The sequence below is a fragment of the Diabrotica undecimpunctata genome, chromosome 3, assembly GCF_040954645.1.
Source record: "Diabrotica undecimpunctata isolate CICGRU chromosome 3, icDiaUnde3, whole genome shotgun sequence".
Classification (NCBI taxonomy): domain Eukaryota; kingdom Metazoa; phylum Arthropoda; class Insecta; order Coleoptera; family Chrysomelidae; genus Diabrotica; species Diabrotica undecimpunctata.
The window spans coordinates 39,172,994-39,195,841 of record NC_092805.1 but is presented as its reverse complement, the minus strand read 5'-3'; the positions used below and the strand labels follow the sequence as shown (position 1 = coordinate 39,195,841).

Genomic DNA, 22,848 nt, shown 5'->3' with positions numbered 1-22,848 from the left:
GCGGATCGGTCTTCATTGCAAGTGAGGATCAAAAGTAATAAGGATATTGGCTGTGGAATTTTGTTTTGGTTAGATCGGCGCCGTCGGCGGCCGATGAATTGATTTTGTCACCGCACGATCGGATTCGATCGGGATCGGATAGCGGGATTCGATCGTTCAATACTTTGAAGTGATTGAATCAAAACGAACGAATCAATCGTGATTGATCATATCAATCGTGAGACAGACACACCACAAACTGTGTCATATAATCTCTCATTGCGGGGAAACATGTAAGCTAGTCCAAATCTACAGAGCGCTTCGCAAGGTTGCGGATTGGGGGCGAGCCGACTTGGAAGGTATTCCGAGCCGTCTCGATTGCAGTACCAGCGAGGCCACGCGGACAATTCGCGTCGCAAATATAAAAAAATAAATAACATACATTCTCAATCTAACATTGAAGTTTTCAGGTTACTTTAGATAAATCGTAAAATATCTTCGAACTCGATTTGACAAGAGGTTAATCTATATATCTATCTATACAGCCCTTGCTGTCCAATTTTGGACATAGGCCCCCTCTTCCTTCTTCCAAGTCTCTCTATTGTAGGCAGTTTGTATCCACTTCGGGTGTGCGTGTTTCTTCAAGTCATCTGACAATCTCATTTGTGGCCTTCCTCTTTTTCGTTTGTAACTATATGGTCTCCAGTGTATAATCATCTTATTCCATCTGTCGTCTTTCTGTCTTATGGTATGTCCAGCGAACTTCCACGTAAGTTTTGCTATCTGCGTTAATACATCGGTCACTTTTGTTTTGTTGGGGATCCAAGTATTTCTTTTCTTATCTGATAGCCTGATGTTCAGCATTTGCCTTTCCATGGCTCTTTGGATCTTTGACAAGAGGTTAAATGACCAGTAATTCGGAAATAGCAACCCCAAAAATCCTTTTGTCTTTACCAATTCTTGTGACACATATTTGAAAAAATGTAGACCTCTGTTACAAAGAAAAAAATGCTGCTTTTAACGAAGAAGCCATTTTGACCTCCAAATGACCTTTAGAATGAATCTCAAGCACATAGTAAATTTTGGTTTTTGGATATTGTGCAGATGGAAACTTTTGTTTGACACATCGAATACTAAAATATGGCAACGTTTGGGCAGATTTAACCGAGGGCATTTTTCCATAAGGTTTGTGCGAGATTCTTTGACGATAATTAACATTTTTCCTTTTTTGTCACCAATTTTGTAATTGAGGCGGTAGCTAGAAGAAGGGCCTATCTGCTAAAATTTCAAAGTAGGTTTTAGCAGCAGCCAGTGTCCCACAAGGCTTATACTTCAGCACGCGATACTGTTTTATTTTATTCACCGGCTTCTTCAAAAAATAAGGAAGAAGTGCTGCATCCCAGTCATATATTATACAGGAGTCATGAGGTAGAAAGGAGGAGTTTGTCTGCACTGTACGATTTTTTCTAGGTAGAACATGGGTTCCACGACATCTTGAACTCTTTTTAAGGCCTGTCTTATAACCCCAAAATTTTTATTGCACTAACTAAAAGGAGTGTCCACGAACAGGATAAATATGTTTCACTTCAACTCTGTATAGTTTTGATATCCAAGAACAAATCCGTAAAAGTCTGATTTATTGTGAATACAGTCAAAGATGAATGAAGCAACATACATATATTATGATGATCCATCATTATGCACGTGTATAATACGTACATCCATACGTATATACGTACATCCATAAAAGTATTTTATAGAACTGTTTTGTTATGCTGAGTTTTGGCAACGGTAGATTTTGTGTGTAATCAAATTCCAAAGGACAAGAATGACACTATCATCTGTTGCCTTTCTCAAGTAATCATTTTTATAGCTTGGAATATACCTCGAGGCTTTTTTTATGGATATTGTAATTAACACGGCCTTCATTATTTCGGTTCTTTTCAAGTTTGATTTCACACTCACGACAATAATCACATGTGTGTCAGTGTTCGGTTTTTTTAACGTAAAATTAGATTCTCTGAAAAACTTAAAATAGGTCTTGCATTTCATGGTAAAATTATTCCTAATAGTGTCTTTTAAACAACTTTTGAAACTGCTCAAAAATGTTCTTAATCGTTAGGTCTGGGTTGTCGAAGTACAATCTGTGTTTTTCCAGGTGTGTAATGACTTGGTTTATGTGGAATCGATTTTAAATGTTCTAAAGCCATAGAATAAACATCATCTGAAATTTTTCTTTGGTTTCCGTGTTTTTCATCAATCATTTTCCATTTTTCATTTCTTCACTCCTACTTAATATAAGTCAACAAACAAGGAACGGCACACGGGCACATCACAACCAGAAGTTTTAAGTTTGTATTTCCAGTGATACTGTCTGCTAATTTTGGGATTTTCTATATTTTTATACCTTTCTGGAGGCTCCCTTAATACCATACAACCTTCTAGAAGAGTGTCTTGTTCTTTTTTTGAACCATTATCATAAAAACAGTCAAATAAACGCTTTTGATCTTGCGAAGTTATTTTTGCAAAACATTTTTCTACACAACACTTACGGACAACAGACAATACCTTACTCCCTGTACAGTTTTTCCCTAAATTTTGACACATACTCCTGTCCACTCTGCCTCTGAACCCTTTGTTTCCTAGTGGTTTCATTGTGAAACCACATACAAATAAATTTTTAGCTACATTCTCAGTGGTATTTGACTGACACCACCCACGGAATATGACGTATAAGGCTCCTCCTTCTTTAAAATGTATCGCGCACCGCCATTTATATTCTCGTTATTAGTGGGAAATAACACGTGTTTTGAACCGGGTTAGTGGTATAAGCAATTTTGGTGGTTTTTGGATTATTTCGCTATGGCAGGTAACTTTATTTTTTATTTACAATATTAGAAACATTTGTATGTATGATTAATACTTCCTATTACTAAAAGTTTTCACTTTACAATAAGTATATTGAAGATATAAAATGCCGGTTTCATCCTGAAACCACTAGGAAACTAGATAAAATATGTACTTATTTTTTTTTATTTCAGGAAAAAAAGTATGTCCATTTAGAGAGCTAAATAATGTCGTCGAGTGGTTTATTCACATTATTAGATAACATTCCTTTAGATGACGAGTCAGATGAATCGAGTAGTGACGAAGAGGATTTGCTTGACATTGCGAATATGCCAATAATACTTAAAAATGACCAGCCAGACCAACATTCAAGAGACGACAATTCAGAGAATATTCCTGATGATGAAGCCTTCCCGGACGACGAGGACAATATTCCCCCTTCTATTTTGAGGGATATAGAATTAGCTGAAAGAACAACCTGGCCTAACCCAGCGGCATCTTGCGTTACTAGCATCAAGCAGTTCACTGAGGAAACCGGTCCTAAAATTCCAGATGATATGGAGAAGCCAGTAGATTTTTTTTACACTTGTTCCCTGGAACTCTAATTGACAAAATTGTAATCGAAGCAAACCTCTACGCTCTTCAGAAACGTGGTGGAGACTCTTCATTTACACCAACTTCTGCTAAAGAAATTCAAATTGTCATTGCTATCAATATATTTATGGGAATCAAAAGGTTGTCCAGTTATTCCGATTACTGGTCATCTACAGAGGAACTACTAGATATTGTTTGGCATCTAGGAAACGTGCATTTAGCAGATAATTCAGTGATGCCTCGTCGCGACTCTCCAAATTATGACAAATTGTATAAAGCTCGCCCTTTATTGTATACTTTATCAAAAACGTTTCGTTCTTAATATGGCCCTTCAAAGCATCAATCCATAGACGAATCTATGATTCGTTTCAAGGGTCGTAGTTGCCTAAAACCCATCAAGAGGTGTTATAAAGTTTGGGTTCGATCTGACGAGAATAAATATGTTTGCCAATTTCAATATATGTTGGAAAAACTAACGATCAACCTGAAAAAGATTTGGGCCAAAGAGTTATCTTAGATTTGACTCGAGATTTGGTGGCAAAAGGATATCACGTTTTCTTTGATAACTTTTTCAACTCTGTGTCCTTACAAAAAAAAACTGCAATCAGAATGTATTTATGCGTGCAGCACTGTCAAGACTAACCGAAAAGATATCCCAAAAGACTTAGCATCTGACAAAGAATTACACATCCTAAGACAATCGGACTGGAGGGTCAGCAAAGATGGACTGGTGTTTGTAAAGTGGAGAGACCGGAAAGTAGTGCATTTTTTGGGAAATCATCTAAACCCTTCAGAAGAAGCAACTGTTTCCCGCAAGCAAAAAGACGGAAATTCACAAGTCGTGGTCTGTCCAACGATGGTCAAAGAATATAACCAGCAAATGGACTACGTTGACAAAACATATATGCTGCAATCTGTGTATGAGATTGACCGCAAATTAAAGAAATGGTGGCACCGAATTTTGTGGCATTTCATAGATATATGTGTTGTGAATTATTTTATTCTTTTCCAGCAAAAAACGAAATGCGCGGTTCTACACCTGAAATTTTTTAGGTTATCTTAGCTTCACGGTTAATCCGCGCCAGTGGTAGTAAACTGTCACGAAGTATGGTTGCTTCTCCTACAGTCACAGGTAAACATTTCAAAAAAATTGTGCCTTATGAGAAACGCTTTGACCAATGTTTGCATATGCCACGACACGGGACATCTAGACGATGTGCTTTTTGTAGCACTAGTAAGGATCCTCACAGAACCAGGTGGGAGTGGGCGACGTCTAAGATTGGATTGTGCCTTAGCGAAAAAAGAACTGTTTTTCGTTGTATCATAAAAAGTAACCTACGTTTTATACTATTATATTATTTAGTTATATGATTTTTATTTGCTTAAGAAAAATCTTTAGTTTCCTAGTGGTATCATGTCGAAAGCATAGCCTATCAAAAAAAAAAAAAATACATAAAAAAATATTATTTTTCACTTTTTTGTCTTTTAGGAACCCAATAGAGTAAGATAATTTAATTTTTACCTCAATTTTTGATTTTAAAAATTTTCAGGAAACAAAGGGTTAAATTTTGCCACGTTTTCTTTCCAATGGTCTTTCTCAACAATTATAAAATCTTTAGCGTTATCTAAAATAGCTTTACGACTAGCCATTGCTTTAACATACACTTAAGCTTACAGTTTAAAATATAACATAACCTCAATCACATTGTCAGAAATTCACCAAAGCGAAATATAAATTTGTTTATTTTCTGGGATTTTTAAGTTAACCAATGTCGCCACGCACACAATACATCAACCCAAATATTGTTTTTTGTTAGTCAGTTGAATCGTTGCTTATTTACTTAATCCGAAACCTGTGTAAGTTCACCAAATATACTTTACTGTCTCGGCTGTATAACTTATAATTCGATTATAAATAGATGAGATAACGGAAATAAAAAAAAAGCGTATTTTATTTATACTTTATTCAATGAAAAAGTAACCCTAATAATATGATTTTAAATACATTTTATTATGTTTGTTTTTGAATATCTTTGAATTTTCAATTTGTTTCTAAAGTATTACCAAGTCGAAACACATAGTTGATAAAGACATGGAATTTATGCTGTTTTCATGATAATACATTGTAGCACTTTTGTAAGATTTGCAAAAAATTATTTTTTTTGTCCCACTGGGCAAATTATCAACAATCTAGATATGCTTATGAATGTTAACCTGATTTCTTGGATCACAGGAGTCTCTTTGCAGTAAAGTGACCTTCATTGTCGACAGATATTTCCTTTGAAGCTATTTTCTTGTGGCATTTTAATATTATTTACTATTTTTATTGGGAATTAACCGCAATTTCAATTTAAAATACGTTTATTTTGACGTTTCGATTTCCACTTCGAAAATCGTTGAAAAATTGTATATAAGTTCGGACGAAGTTCCAGCCGAATCTGTATCTTTACTTTTTCAATTGCACCATTCTCCAACTTTTCTAAGTATTTTTTATCGCTGAAAATAATTTGCACACATCATTTTTTATAGAGACTGTACAGAGATCGTGTATATAGTTATGAAACATTTTTTTAAATGATGGCTCGCCATAAAACGAAATCTGACTGTACAATCAAATTAATTTATGCCAAATAATCAGTTTTCAGCGTTTAAAATTTTGTCTAGTTCACACTAAATATTAAATTTCTTTTGTTCAAAGAATAAATCCACCCTTGCTTGTATTTAGGTTTGATTTTCACTTACTACCAATTATGTATATCCATTAATATTGTTGCCAACTAAATAGTAGAGGAGTCTGGATATTGATTTTTTAGTTGAGATTAATAGATAGTTTTATCATGCCCTACATTCTTTAATAAGTACATTCATTTGTAGCTTTTATTGAGGTTGGTTAGTTTATTCTATGGGCTCAGTGGCTATTTGTGTGCCCAGTCGAAATTTCATTGTGTCCAATAGACCTTAAGTAAAATTTGCAAGTTATAAGATCTATATTTTTTTCATACGTATTCTCTTAAATTTTAAAAATATATACGATTTTTTTATGTAATCTATTATTACATCACTAAATTTTTTTACATAAAATAAACATTTGCTTTTTTAATTCATCTTTTCATTTTCCTTTCCAGCAATCCATGGCAAGTTTCTATGCTTGACCTAGCTTGATTTTTTAAATTTAGATATTTTTTTTATATAGTTATAAAAATAATATAAGCCACGCCACTAAGGTATACTCGGTCCACTATCTCCAGTCCGAACTGTCTAGTGAATTTAGTAATTATTTGTTTTGCAAAGTTAGTTACTTTTTGACAGACTCGAAGTAACTGGAAATTACTATACAACCAAGCACGCGTACTTATAGCCAATAATAATAGTAAACAAACTAAATAGTATATAAAATAGAACTTTACAAATTACCGACAATCAATATTTATTTGTTTGCACCATTATATAATAAATAGTTAAGTATGTTAAATTATAACAACTAAAATATATATTTTAAATATATACTACCCAAAATGTTATGGGTTTAGTATACACTTCCAGTATTTAGAATAATTCTTCTTTTTTTCAAAGAAAGAAGTCTGCAATAGTAAGTAGTATACTTGAGCTATTAATACTGAGAAGTAGGAATTGTTGTGTTGTAGGTTTCCGACAATGAATCTGTCAAAATATGCCCGAGCTAAGCGAATGGAGTATAACTGTTTTTGGAAGCATAGCTTTTTTTATCGTAGCGAGAATACACCACTCACGATGGAAGAGCAAAATTACAAATTGGAGGCCAAGAACACACAAACGTAGTAGAGGAAGACCACCTACACGTTAGGCTGACAACATCAGGCGTATCACCAAAAATTGGCAACAAATAGCACAAAATCATAAAGAATGGAGGAGTTTAAGGGAGGCCTATGTCCAGCAGTGGACGTGATAAATGAAGGCTGGATGATGATGATAAACACTCGCTCCGGGCGTACACAATAAGAAAGCATTGCTTCCCCTCCTCGGTCATTGCAGCAGTACCACATCCCGTTTTTGTATTTATTATTTTTTATACATACTCTTTGTCCCAGTTTTTAATACACAGAGAAAACGAATGGTTACTAAAGCATAGCATAAAATTATTGTCCAGTAATATCTGCACATGATTTTATTGCAAACTAATCAATTCAAAAACAAACTCATAAGAAACTTCAAAACATATATAAAATATACAGTCAGCTGTTAATAACGAGACACTAAAATTAAAATACATAGAAATAAAAAATGATACCTATTAGTTTCTCTATTAAAACAAACCTTCTAACATTCTCACACAGAAACATCAGTATTTTCTGTTTTCTTCGGCATAGTAAACAATTAACAAAATATACAAAAATTTACAATCTACTTGGTTGCACTTATTTTCTTTTCTCTGGCTTTCTTGCCTTCTGTTAACGAATTACGTTCATCTTCTGTGAGACGGGGTAACGTTTTCGTTACTACACCAGTTCCTAAGGTTTGTGAACCATCTCTTAGCGTAAATCTCTGACCTTGCTCAAGTACCATGGGTCGCATCATTTTCAAAATTAACCTGTAACAAAAATACAATAATTAAGGTCTTACAAAACAAACGAAGTTGCTCAATATTTGGCGATTATTTGTTGTAAATTTTGCCTAGAAATTTAGAAATAGTAACCCTGTAGAATGTTTTTGAGAATATTTATAGGGAACTAGATACCGCGATGAGAACTACAAAATGCCAAGAAATTAACCTTGTCTTGGGCGATTTCAACTTCAAAGTTGGTGAAGGTGAATTTCTATTGAATTTCTTAAATTTTAAACTTTTGGCGAGACTGTATTTTCGGTTAGCTCTGTCTAGAAATTATTATTTTTATCGCTTCGAATAAGTCAAGTATATGTACTTAAAAGTACCCTTTTTTCAGTAATAAATTATGTTTGGGGTATTCAATTTCCAATGAACACTTGCACAGTTCTTTCTTAATTTAATTCACTTGAGAGCGATTTTACATAATCATCCTCAAAATTTTATCGACTTTGGCATAATTTCTTTAAGGCGTTATTATTTCCTCAAGGGAACAAATATTTTGAATAACTACACTTCCCCTCCCCAATGGCTAATTTGTAAAAATAAATAATACAACTTTTCTTGGTTCAGTCCGTTTTTAATCTCCGAGAAATATACATTTTGACACAAATATCTCTTTTGTTTGAAGTTGTGGTGAAACCTTCATAAAATGCGGTAAGCTAAATAATTATTATATGTCAATCAATCGTTAATAAATTCGAAATATTATAGGGTTTCACAGACCATCTCTTTTTGTCAATCTTGAGGCCGACCGCCTTTATCAATATTTTTGCTGAAGAAGGAAAAATACTTTTTTTTCTTTTATCGCCTACATCTGGTTATTTGCCGACGAAATATGAAGGAATGTTTGAGGGCAGTAACCTTAGGCCCTTTTAAATGCTACCGAAACCCACCTGTTTTGGTTGTATTAGATGTTCTCTTCGAATGTCATCGACCTGTTAAAGTGAGTGTGTAAATATTTTATTTTATTTTGGCCATTTTTTTGTTGAAGTTTTTTTGATTAATTCATATTTAGTTTCATTATTAAAAGTAATGTATTTTTCAGCGATGAAAAGAATATTATGTGCCATTCTTTTATGTACCATATTTAGGTAGAAACGAAAAGCTTTACATTTTTTAACGAGATTATAGCTCATATTTTATTTATTTTCATTGATGAATTTTTGAAACACTAAGAAATTATTTAATTACTTTTTTTTTCTTACGAGTTTTTTATTTCAGAGCTGTAATCTGTTTAATTATAAGATTATTGACAACAATGTTTATTGTTATCTGTGATATATTAACACTATCACAAATACCTTTTTCAAACTACCAAAACATAGACTGTGGATGTGGAAGTATCCAGAAGATAAGGATAGCGTGGTCCGAAACCAAATAGATTTTATTCTAATTAGTCACAAATATAAGAACTCCGGTAAGTCTGTAAAAACCTACCCAAGAACTGATGCTAACTCTGACGATATAGATACGAGAAAACTAAAAAATTTTAAAATTCGACAAGTTCAGCAGAAAATAAATAAGAAGCGTTCAGCTCCTGCCAAGCTGTCAAGATAAGTCCAAAATAGACGAAGCATGGGACAACATTAAAAATACCATAGTGAAAGTAGGACAAGAAAATTTATTGGCAGAGCGACAAGCAATATAGAACTGGAAAAGACAAAATGTTAAACTTAATTGGCGAAAGAAGATTAAATAAGCTAGATTCAATTAAATACAAGGAAATAAAATATAAGTTCAAAAGGCATATAAAGTGTGCCGAGGAAGACTGAATTCGCAAGAAATGTAACGAGACTGAAGAATACGAACGGAAGTACGACAGCTTTACCCTTTAAAAACAGGGCAAAGAGATGACTGTATTAAGAGCTTATAGGCAAACAACTGCAATATTTAAGACAGGAATGGTTTTTTTTTGTAGAAACGTGCCCACCGATTTTGGGCGAGAATGTAGTACATGCGATTAAGAAAACGAAGGAGAGCAAGCCAAACGAAGCTACCAGTAGAACTCCTTGAAGTAGAAGTTGAGTATAAGACAGGAATGGTTTACTAATTTCAAGCGTCAACAGTTAATCCGCTGGTCAGAATACATGACGGACTTTTTACAAGATGCGTCGACCACCGATGATGCGCAAGGAAGTTATGCATGTGATCAAGCAAAAAGATAGGGACAAGACAAAGGATCTGGTCAACTACCAGTAGAGCTCCTTAAATTCATCGATAAGTGTACCATTAACATTTAAAAAAAATAAGAGGACTGATCTTGTTTTTGTACAAACTTATGACAACTCAAAAGATGGAAAAAGGAAAGTATTTTTGAAGTGTGTAAACAATTTTAATTCCTAGCGCTTTCGACTTACAAAGCCATCTTCAGAGCTATGGTCAAATATTTAAGTATCACTACTAGGAGAGATCATTTGGTAATAAAATTACAGAAAAAGATGGTTCTATTTTATTTTTTCCTCTTTATTAAGGAAAAAACACAAAAAGGACTGTGCACTGGACTCCACAAAAAACACATTAAAAAATTTGGTTATGGTACAGGTGTGAGAACCCGCTGATTCCCATTTATTGGAGTAGAAGCAGCAGATAGATTTTTCTACACCAGATACACCCCATAAAATGAAACGAAATTCAAGTTTTTCAAAACCTTGCTCCGTTTTATAGTCAATTTTATGTAAATCCCTCCTTAAAGAAGGTAAATACCTCTAAAGTTCAAACAGTCAAGCATGTTTCATTACTTATGTATGGGATTATAATTTCTGTATTCCATTCTTCAGGTGGAGTGCGTTCTTACAATACCTAGTAGCTTTTTATCTGATCCCGGTGATTTGTTTGTAGCTAAAATCTAAATTGCTTTATTTACTTCTTCGATGGTTGGTAGTTCCATCTCCTCGTGCTCGAGCTCTATAGGGTCTCTATATTCCCCATTAAGTAACATATTAACATTCTCTTGCCTCATTTACAGTACTTCCTCATTTACTACAGGTCTCCCTTCTGAACTTTACTCTGGTTTGCTTGTGTCTAGAAAGCTTTTCTTTTGATATTAACTTGTTTGTAAAATTTTCTGTGTTCCTGTTCTCTGTTTAATCTTTCAATTTTTTCAAACTTTTTCTTGATTTGTTCCTTATGTTTTTGTTTCTTCTCTCTCCTTTTTAATTCATATTCTTCAACATTGGTTTTAGTTCCCCTGTTGATCATTCTAAAATACACCTCATTTTTCTTCTTGATTACCCGTTTGCATTCTTCATTAAACCGATTATTTTGTTGTTCTTTGTATACATAAAAATTTTATTACAATAAGGTCAGTAACCTTCCAGGATCTCTACGGTTGTTAATAATTATGTCTGTTATTATTAAGACAGTACTTTCATCATAATCATCAGTTAATATTTAGCAAAAGTGTGATCGAAGTAGATATGAAAACTAAAGATGAATAGCTGTAACAACTATAGCAAAATTATATAGAAAGGTCCTAAATATCCAAAAAAATGTAATCAACAAAAACTCCACCAACAAAAAACTAAATATTTAGGTACCTTTCCGATAGCTTGTGATCAAATGAAATTATAACTTATAGAAATATTTGGTATGACTGTATTTCCTTTTATACAAATTCCTTAAATTTTTGTTGAACCATTTTTTGAATAAAAACTTTATCTGATCTGTTGTAGAATACTCCAAATTATTTAACTTACTTGGAATCTTCACCTGGCATGACCATTTCCTTGTCTGGTACAACTACTTGTACAGGACAATCCCAGGTCCTGCAGAACATCTGTAACTGAATGAAAGATGTGAACGGTTTTGAGCGACCTCCTTCTTCTTTACTTAAAACATATACTTGAGTTTCAACATTGTCATAGCCCTTTACTGTTCCAGGTTTAGCCATAATCATACCTTAAACAACAAATAAGATTTATTTATTAAATAAGGTCTTAAAACCTTAAATAAGTAACATTTTAATATGACTTATATGAAACATATTACAGTAGACTCCCTCTATAACGAGAACTGAAATGACAGACTAATTACCTCGTTATAAGCCGATCTCGTTATATCAGACAATCATAATACTGTGCATACATATATGAATCTGTAGTTTTCTAAACCATTAACTTCCTATAGTGAAGCTATTCGGAGCAATATAAGATGCTAATAAATATTGTTTGAATGGCGTTTTTGAAAAAAAGTTATTTAATTTTATTGTCAATGAAATATATTAAAACATAAAAGAGTTGTTTACTTTTATTATCAATGATATACGTTAAAACAAAAAAGCTGTACTTATATTTTTTTCCAACTACATAATGTATAAATTGTATTTTCAAGGATAACATAAACTATTGCTTCTGCAATTTTAAGAACTCTGTTATTTTTAAGTGCTTTAAATGGTCCAGTATCATTCTATCATATATTTTCTTAAGATGTGAAACAGTTGTATTTATTCATTGTAAAGAAGTTTATTGCGGGCTGCAGTTAAGTTTATTGAGGGGCTGTTTGAAATGGTATTTATTTATAGCTACGACCGGACTAAAAACGTAAAAAACACGTTTTTGGATCTTATTTTCTCTCGTTATAACCAAATTTGCCTCGCTATAGATGGTTATAGTTCAATAGAAATTTCACGGGACATCTAATGTATCTCGTTATAAGCGAAACCTCGTTATAACCGTGTTCGTTATAGAGGGAGTATACTGTATTTAAGATGACGGAAAGTGAGATTGACTTGACGACATCTGAAAAAGTTTCAGTTTTCTGTAAAATTTGTGATAGAAAAGGAAAAATTTGATGTGTGTAGTGCAAGAAATATTTTCACATGCAGTGCATCGTGATGACCATGAGCTTTATGGTTCAGGAAATAAAAGAAATTGTATGTGCCGATTGAAAAAACAACGCCGGCTTATCAATCTCGGATAAATTAAAGCTCTACATCCCAAATAATGGACTGCTAAGTACCTTGGTGATGAGCCTGAATGAAATTATTGACCTTCTTCGTGAAAAGGTGTTTGAATTGGAGCAGAAGTTGAAAAATACAACCAAAAAACAGAAAACTGAGGTTAGTAAACAAAACGCAGTTCCCGCATTCCCTCCAACAGTCATCAAAATCAACAACATAAAGTTTGCAACAAATGAGGTGACGAGGATAGAGCTATATCTACGTTTGTAGCGGAAAATGACGAGCTGAATGCGCCAGCTGTGCCGCAAGATACTTACACGACTAGAGCTGCTTTAATTATAGCGCAGCAAGCGGAAAACCCCATTGCCATGAAGATCGAAAATCCGACTCAGTCACACAAAACACAAACATATTTCAGACACGCCACTGACACATGACAACAATATTAACAAATGGAAGATGTTAGTAACAAAAATGATAGATGAAAACTTTCTGAAGTCCTGTGTTTTGGATGCTTACTGCAAGTGCGAGACAATAAAAACTAGAAGAAACAAACATTGCACTCATTCAAATCATTTCATTATTTATGTTGAGAAATATGTCCTGTTAACTATTTTCTGAATCAGGGGAAGGTAACCTTAAAATCCCGCATACTATCCATGAAACAATAATGTCAAGTTAGGGATTCTACATGCAAATGTGCAATAATTACGGAATAAAGTTGATGAACTGGAGGCTTTTAATACAGACAAGAAAAATGCAGACAAGCAATCCACTTACAGGAATTTAAACTGACAGCCTTTTCAACCAGATTTAATTCAGTTGGAGGAGGAACATGTGAGAATTTGAATTTTAATGTGTTTAATTGTAATGTGAATTTTAACTTAAGAAAAGTGTATTGAATACTGTATGGTTGTTTTAAAAAAGATAAATGTAAGTATTATAATATGTTGATATTGAAGCCCATCTAGCACTTTTGACACCTTCGTAATATCTTTAGGTGGACTTCTGGAAAGTGTTGGTATGGGGAGACTGATTGTCTTGGCAGGTGATTTCAATGTCAAATTTTATAAGTACAATGTACATGTAATGGGAAGTTACAATTTAAATCAAGCAATTTTTCAGCCGACTCGAGGAGAAAACTGTCTTAATAACATTTGCCTGGATTCTGAGATACAGTGTGAGATGGCAGGAGTATGTGAACTGGATTTCTCAGACCACAAAGGACAAAAGGTTGGATTTTCATTGCATCAAGTTGTTAAGTATCAGGAAAAAAAAATTCTTTTAGGCCAATTCACAGAGAAATCTATTTCCGTTTTATAATAGAATATTTTAAATAAGTTGGCACTATGTGAATGTGAGAGAATTGGATGTGAATGAGAAGTTTAACAGATTTATGAATATTCTGGAAGAAGCTTATTTGGAATCTTTCCCAGAGAAGAATACAATAATGGGTTTAATAATAACTTAAAAGATATGCGTGATCAACTGCACTTTATAAAACAACTTAAAAAACAGTATCAGTCACCAGACATTGAGAGGACATATAAAGACTTTAAAATGCAATACAAACTGGCAAATACAGAATGCAAAAATCATGGCAAATAACAAAATCATCAGGAATTCTAGTAATCCAATAAAGTCTATGTGGAAAATCATAAATGAACATTGTGGTATTAAGAAAAATACTAGCAAACCTCCTAATATCAGTCCAAATATCTTTAATGATAACTTTTCACAGATAGCATTCAACCTGATCAAAGATATCTCGGTTTTAAAACTGAATCAAATAGATACAACCCAAATAAATATATTAAATTCATTTTCTTTCCCAGTCACTTTTAATACAGTACAGGCTGTTATCAATAATTTATAAAATAAAAACAGCAGTGACAAACTTGGACTGAATGTAAAGTTGATCAAAACAATAAAAGATATGACAATAATTCCACTTATGCTAAACAAAGAACGGGTTTTTTCATCTGTCCTTAAAAAAGCAATAATTTGTCCAATCTTCAAAAAAGGGTACTCAAAGCAGCCAGAAAATTATCGACCAGTCTCACAGCTGCCAATTATTTCGAAAATTGTGGAAAAGTATATGACACTAAAATATAGTTTTAGGTAGGTATTTTAAACCTTATATTGTACAGAGTCATTTCATAAGCTTGAATTTAACTCAGTCCTTTTGTGTGACTTGGGTTTTGACTCGGTCAACCAAGAAATCCCTGTGCAGAAATTAGAAAAATATAACGTTTTTTTCGAGAGTATTGAGCTGATAAAACCATATCTGAAAGACAGGGTGCAGATTGTGAGGGTGGGTGGCGTGTTGTCGGCAGAGAATGTGTTAAATATTTGAGTACCCCAGGGTTCAATACTGGGCCCTATTTTATTTTTGATTTATATGAACGATCTTCCAAACATAAAACATAAGGCTAAGGCCGTCCGCACATGAAGCTACTAAAAAAAACTAAACTAGTTGGTAACTAGAATTACCAACTGTTTACTAACTGTGACTCGCACACTACGCTACTGAAAATTAATAGAAACGAGCCACTTCTTGCTTGTACGAGTAGTTTTGTTATAGGGTGTTTAAATTTTAACCTTTATATTATATTATTGAGTGTTATAATCGCGTTAAAAATGTCACTCACTCAAAACAATTATTAAGATAACACAATCTGTTTGTGTTCTACATAATTATGTACGAAAACGGGAAGGAATACCATATAATATATCATTCCAAGTCTTTTCGGTAATATCTTTTTCGCGAATATTAATTTAACATATAGTTGTATAAGCAGGGATGTTTTTCCACTTCTTGCACTAATTTTATATTAAACGACTGTTCTACCAATTTCGCCATTTCGCGTGTAAACTTTAAAAATATCACAACAAACTAGAAACTAGTCCCCAAGCGACTTGCACGTCCAGTCTGCTGTCGACTGATCACTGATGCATTAGAGACCGGTTACTAACTAGTAGCGCTGTGTGCGGATACTCATTAAAATACATGGAAAGTAACTAATAAGCAACTGATTGGTAACTTAAGTTACCAACTGGTTTCTTTTTAGTAGCTTCATGTGCGGACGGCCTAAGTATACACTCTTTGAATAAGACAGTGGCCATTGCAGCTGATAATATTGAAGATGTGCTGGAGGGTTCTATGGTGGCACAGCAGAGAACTGAGCAATGGATTGGAGATTTAAGAGTGGTAGATAATAGATCCTCGGCGGCGACCTGTCTACGTGCGAGGTGGAATTCCTCTGCCTGCGTCACCTTTCCGCCATGAGGGGGGACTAACGGATGGGTGTGCGTAATCGCAACACAGGTATTACGGGTATCATTTTGGTGTCGGACTCGTAGGGGCAGTGGAGTCGCTTACGGTCATATGCCTTTCAGGCCAGGAAGACCAGGGTCCGGCCAGTTTTTATAACTGGAGGGTCACGAATTTAGCCATGTGTGCAGGTGTATCTTGACTGGTGCATGTCCAGTAAGGAAGTCTGTTATGACTCTCGAGCTGATTCTTGCGTGCTTTTCACAGTATTTGAACCCTATTAGTTCATGCCCAATTTATATTTTGCCATTTGCTGAGGAATAGAGTTGGTATAATTCTTAATATAGAAATGAAAGATAAAATAAACCTTATTTACTAAGAAAATGCAGTTGTCACAAATGAAAAATAGGCAGACAGCAAAATATTTTCATTAGATTAAATCCATCTAAGGTGAAAATAATAAAATATTATTTAACAATTATTTCAACTGGACTGAACAGATTGTACATACTCTGGTTTCTCGAAACTATTTCTGAAAAGTATCCTCCCACACTTGGAAATGCACTAAAGAACCCAGTAGAAGTTTATCCTATAAAACTGTCACTAAATTATATTTACCCACAGCATGTTACTGACAAGATACCTTCAATGGTTAATACAAAAAGATTACCTCTTTTAATGTCATCTCTCTTCAATCCTCTCACTAAAGCTCCAAGTTGATCACCAGCATGAGCCTCATCCAAAATCTGATGAAACATTTCCACACCTGTAACTGTACTTTTCAGCACTTTGTTATACCCTACAAATTCACATTCAGCCCCCTTCTTTAAAATGCCTCTTTCCAATCTTCCAGTCACCACAGTACCTCTTCCAGGTATGGAATAAGTGTGTTCTACAGGTAACAAGAATGGTTTGTCTAAATCTCTTACTGGGGTAGGAATGTAGGCATCTACTTCTTTCAATAGTTTTAGGATTGCTTCAGAACCTAGAAATAATTATACAGTAAATAAAAATATCATTAATCAAGAATAATCATTAATTATCCACATATTTTATATCAATTAAAATAAAATGGCAATCAATAACTAGAACAGTTATTTTTCAGAAAATTGGAATCAATTTTTTTACAGAATTATATAGTGTAATCTGTCAAACTAAAATCTTCAATTAACTGAAGAAAAAATGGAATTGAGAAATTTTAAGTTACAGAAAAATATCAGACAGTTTGAAACTGCAGATACTTCCTTAGTACAAAGGATGTAATTTCCTCTATGCATGTCTATGTTTCCTCCCCCTAGTATACAAACCAGCGCGCAGGTACCTGTGGAAGAAGTTGATGTCTTTGAAGATCCTCTTATGGCGGAGTTCTCGAAGACTTGTGACGAAATGCTCAGCGAAGCTTGCACACCCTAGGGCATAAGCCAGAAGGTGGATGAATTGTCATCAGACAGCATGCACTGAAGAATCTTGTAATAGTGACAATAGTTACCATGGCTCATCTAGGTGATCTAATACGCTAGTGGTACAGACTTAAAATGGCTTCCATAGGGACAAAGAGACTAAAAATACTACAAGTCAATGCCAGAAGAGCGAAGAGCACAACTTAATTTACGCAAAAGCCTTAGAAATCAAAGCAGATCTCTTGTTTGTCCCAGAACTTCAAAAGGGAATAACGAATACATTTTGGATATATGATAATAACATTGACGTAGCCATAAATATACTAAACAAAAAGGTGTAAGTCAATAAAATGATAAGAAAAGATGGTTATGTAATAATAAAAATTGATAGGATAGGCATAATAGCATGCTATATTTCCCCAAATATTAACAGAGAGCACTACAGATAGCACATAGAGAATATAGTCAACACATCCCAGAGAAAAAAAGATTTGCTTGTAGCCGGAGAGAAAAATGCAAAATCCAAAATTCGCAAAATTCAGGGATCCCCCTGAAATAACGAGGGGGCGAATTCCCGATCAGACACGGCTCATTTAGGTCACATATCGCATAAGGAAAACTGAAAACGATTTATGTATAATACGCGGAGTGCGCGATGACGCAGAGCGTTGTGTATTCTATTGCAACATTTTCCACGATAAATAACAAGGCTGGGAGCGACAACACCAGAAAATGAATGTCGCCATGCAAAACACAGAGAACCTTAACGTGATAATTTTTCGACTGTTCTAACAACCATTCAAATTTCGTCATTTTGTGTCATGTGGAACATCACCCATTCATGTCAACATTAGACTGATAATTGCATTCAGTGCAATTTTCAATCCCTATGAGAACACGATCGAGTTTGACAACTTCATCCAAATAAATTTCAAAATGTCACGTTTAGGCAATGAGAATGTTCAAAGTATACATAAATAAACTAAATCTTCTGCTGAAGCAATTGGCTTGAATGTAAAGGAGAAAAAGATAACAAATCACTCGAATAGATCAACTGCTGTTAGCGAATTAGCAAAAAGTGGTGTAGAAGAACAACAATTGCTAAAAATTAGTGGTCATGGCAATCAGAATTCTATAAAACCATACTTGAATCTCGATCAAGAACACCACAACAAGATTATAAATATTATGCGTAGTAATAGATCTTCTATAGTAGAGAACAGCAACGAATCTAATGTTAACTTAAATTTTAATAATTGTACTTTCACTAACTGTACTTTTAATAAATAAATGTTTCGTTATGATTTTTTTTTTTCGAAAAATTATCTGCCGAATATCCCTCGGACATTGATGAATGCCTCATAATTTCATGACAAATTTCTCAAGCTCGTTGCTTGGTAACAGCACTCAGCCTTCGGCTTCGAAATAAATAAATGTTTATGCTAATAAATGCTTAATAAATAAATGTTTCGTTATGATTTTTTTTTTCGAAAAATTATCCGCCGAATATCCCTCGGACATTGATGAATGCCTCATAATTTCATGACAAATTTCTCAAGCTCGTTGCTTGGTAACAGCACTCAGCCTTCGGCTTCGTGCTGTTACCAAGGAACAAGCTTTCGATTGTCATGAAATTATTTTGTCTGTTATCAATGTCCTAGGGATATTACTACTGATAATAGACCTGATAAGTAACAAAAAAATAATAAAAAAAGGAAACACGATAGAGAATGAGACAAGATGGGAGATGAGAGAGTGACAGAAGACTAATACGTTTATTCGTTATTTTATGGAACAAATCAAAACAAGTCAAAAGATGGACTAATTCTTCTCACTATCGGCCTTACTGACACGGAGCACAGAGAGCTTCAGCAGCGAATCAGCCACAGTAACATTTGCTAAGAATGTATACCAGGTGCCAGCAGCTGGAAATGAGTGAGTTGTAGTGGGTAGGTAGTTGCGTTCTTACAATTGATTTCCTCGGCTTCACAGGTGTCTGGATCAGGCGAGCAAACTGAATTCCACATACCAGGGGAGAGCACAATGCGCAGGTTTCTTGGGGTGCTGTGGTCTACCCTGAGGGTCTTATGAAGATTTCCTCTTCAAAAAAAAATGTTTATAGTCCCCAGATTTTTAAAGGCTGTCCTACACATACTTTGCATATTTAGAAGAGTTTTCCAGGGGTAACAACTTCATTAGCTTCTTCTTTATTATAAGTTTGATTCTTTCCTTCTTTACTCCTTTTCTTTCACACTTCGATGGTCACCCACTACTGAAAATCTATTCAACGCACTCATATGTTGAACTATTTCCTTTCAACTAAATAACATGTCTTCTTTGCTTTTTTTTTTGTGTAGACATAAATCTGTTTGTTTTTCAATGTGCCTCCAGTAAGTTGCCAGTGGATCATTTTTGTAGTCTTGTCACTGATTGTCCTCCTGTTGGAAACTGTCTCTTGCCATCTTTACTACTCTATTTGTTGTCAATCAGCTTATATGATCATTTTCTTCTATATTTCTCTTTCTTACCCAGTCCTTGATGTATGTATTCCACTTTGCATCTGTGTCATATATTTGTACTTCTAGTTCTATCATATAGCCTTACCATCGGTTTTATAAGCAATTTCATCTCTACTGTTTCTAGTATTCTTTTTGTTATCTTTATCAGGTCATGTTTCTGCCACATATGAAATCTATTTAATTCTTAGTGACAACCGAAATAACTATACAGTCCCAATAATATCCAATTTGCACCCACAACAGCTGGAAAGATAATTGAAGGAATGTGAAGGCCTGCGAAAGTCCTTAAAGAGATATAATATCCACAGACATTCTACACCACTTTAGCTGTGAAAGCAGTTTGAATTTAAATTACGAAAAAGTAAATATGTACTATTTTTTACTATAGCAGCAATAGGTGTCATGTTATATAAACAAAACATTAATTTTTTTTTATGAATAAATATGTTATGGTACAAAATCTATATGAATTTCTTTCTCAAATTTTGTACATTGTATTTATAGTGAATCATCATTTACTTTTGAAAGTGGAGTAGAATATTATGTCAAAAAACTATAGAAGTATCTGTATACAATCATGTAGATAGTTAGAACAATTTGAGAGTTTTTATAATTTAGACCAGAAGAGAAATAAGAATATTATGTATTATCCCTGCTCTACTACTTCCATATGAAAACACCTACTTCTATAATCAAATACAGGCAAAGATAAATGGAAAACTAACACAGTGTGTAACTAGTTAAGCTCACTTCTCTTTAATATAATAATGGAAAAAATAATACAAACAGTATGTAAAGGTCATGGTTACAGAATACAATGCCAAGAAATACAATATGATAATATCAACAGAAAAAACCAAATGTATAAAAACATCTAAACACCCATTATGATGTAAAATCGAAATTGATGGGAAAGTAATAAAGCAAGGTTTAGATATCTTGAAATATTAATCACTAGTTATGGAGATCTTGAAGAAGTATGACAACAAAGCTTAAAAGCAAGTAAAGTGGTGAGACCTCTTAATGACACAATCTGGAAGAACAAACATCTAAGACAAGACACAAAAACAAGAATCTATAAAGCAGCAATTAGACCTATATTAACATACACGCAGAGACAAGACCTGACACTTCTAAAACTAGACAACTACTAGAAACAACAGAGATGAAAATACTCTGATGAATATCAGGGGAAAGTCTGTTGGCTTTATTAGTCTGAGGCTAATATTGAAGAAGAAACAGGCTTTAAAGCCTACATACAAAAAGGAAGAAGAAGAAGTCCCTCCTCTGTTAAAACATGTTTTATTATTGAAGTAATGCAATCATATTTTATTTGATTATATTAAACCCATTCTTTTAATAATACCAAGGATGACAGTAAGATAATTAGCAACAACAGAATACCACACTTACCTAGTTCAGGATTCTTTCCTTCTAAAGCACACAAGGCAGATCCAGCAATAATTGGAATATTCTCTCCATCAAAACCCATTTCTGTCAGCAGCTCTCTAATTTCCATTTCTACAAGCTCAACCATTTCCTTATCAGCTGCATCAACTTTATTGATGAAGACTACAATGTGATGGACACCAATTTGTTTTGCTAATAATAGATGTTCTCTGGTTTGGGGCATGACACCATCAGTAGCAGCTACAACCATTATAGCACCATCCATTTGTGCTGCACCTGTGATCATGTTTTTGATGTAATCAGCATGCCCAGGGCAGTCTGTGTGGCCATAGTGCCTGTTTTCTGTTTGATACTCAATATGAGCAACATTAATAGTAATACCTAAAAGATGTAAATTTTTATTATATGCAAGTATTCATATCCTTCTAAAAATATACCACATTAAATTAATAAGTTTCATCGATTTATTGCCTGTAGCACACACCTATTACATACCTCTAGCTTTTTCCTCTGGAGCATTGTCAATATCTGCATATCCTCTTGCTTGAGCTAACTTTTGTTCAGCTAAAACTTTGGTAATAGCTGCAGTAAGTGTAGTCTTACCATGATCTACATGTCCTATAGTACCCACATTACAATGTGGTTTGGTTCTTTCAAACACCTTTTTCTCTGCATATAATCGTTTTTGGTTGTATTGAACTGTCGCCACTTGTAACGTTTTAGAGTAGTTCCTGACCTTTGTGGCAGTTCCTTTGGAAAAAAGCTGTTTAAGGGAACGGTGCACCACTAAAAAAGAATATAGTCTAAAGATAACCTTACAAGTACAAAAAAAGAGTAGAGTATAAAGATAACCTTACAACATAAAGATAAAATTACCTGGTGCTAAAGTTCTAGCAACAATAATTGAAGTCATATTTGAATAGAAAGTGGAAGTTATTAACTAATAAATATATTTTACATTAAAACCCCGGCATGGAGTTTATTATTTAATCAGAATAATGGCGAAGGATGAAGGATAGTTCGAAATTTTCTTGATTAGATTCGACCAACACGTTTTTGACAATGCATTCTGTGACATAGCTCAGGATTGGCTAAAACGATCACATGTTCATAAACAATTAATGAACTATAAAACCTTGTTTTACAAATTATTAATAAATATTCAAAAATAAAATATTTTACTTCATTAAATTGAAATTTAACAAAAATAACAAATAAATATTTTATAAATATTTAATATTTCCATGTTTTATGCAACCAAACATATCGCACATATCCTTAAAAGTGTCTGTTAAATGAATACTGAGTAATATGATATTATAAACCTATCATCAAATAATCTAAGT

The 22,848-nt window shown here is 33.8% G+C and overlaps 1 protein-coding gene across 1 annotated transcript; it reads right to left on the bottom strand.

The window, feature by feature from the left end:
• Positions 1 to 5,365: 5,365 nt before the first annotated feature.
• On the bottom strand, positions 5,366 to 22,539 carry mEFTu1 (mitochondrial translation elongation factor Tu 1). Its single transcript, XM_072525766.1, has 6 exons — positions 22,379 to 22,539; positions 21,998 to 22,288; positions 21,506 to 21,883; positions 16,844 to 17,158; positions 11,698 to 11,899; positions 5,366 to 7,987 (listed from the first exon to the last, which is right to left on the bottom strand). Exons 1-6 carry the CDS (start codon positions 22,413 to 22,415, stop codon positions 7,801 to 7,803), a joined length of 1,410 nt encoding a protein of 469 aa, XP_072381867.1. The 5' UTR covers positions 22,416 to 22,539; the 3' UTR covers positions 5,366 to 7,800.
• Between the last annotated feature and the right edge of the window lie 309 nt (positions 22,540 to 22,848).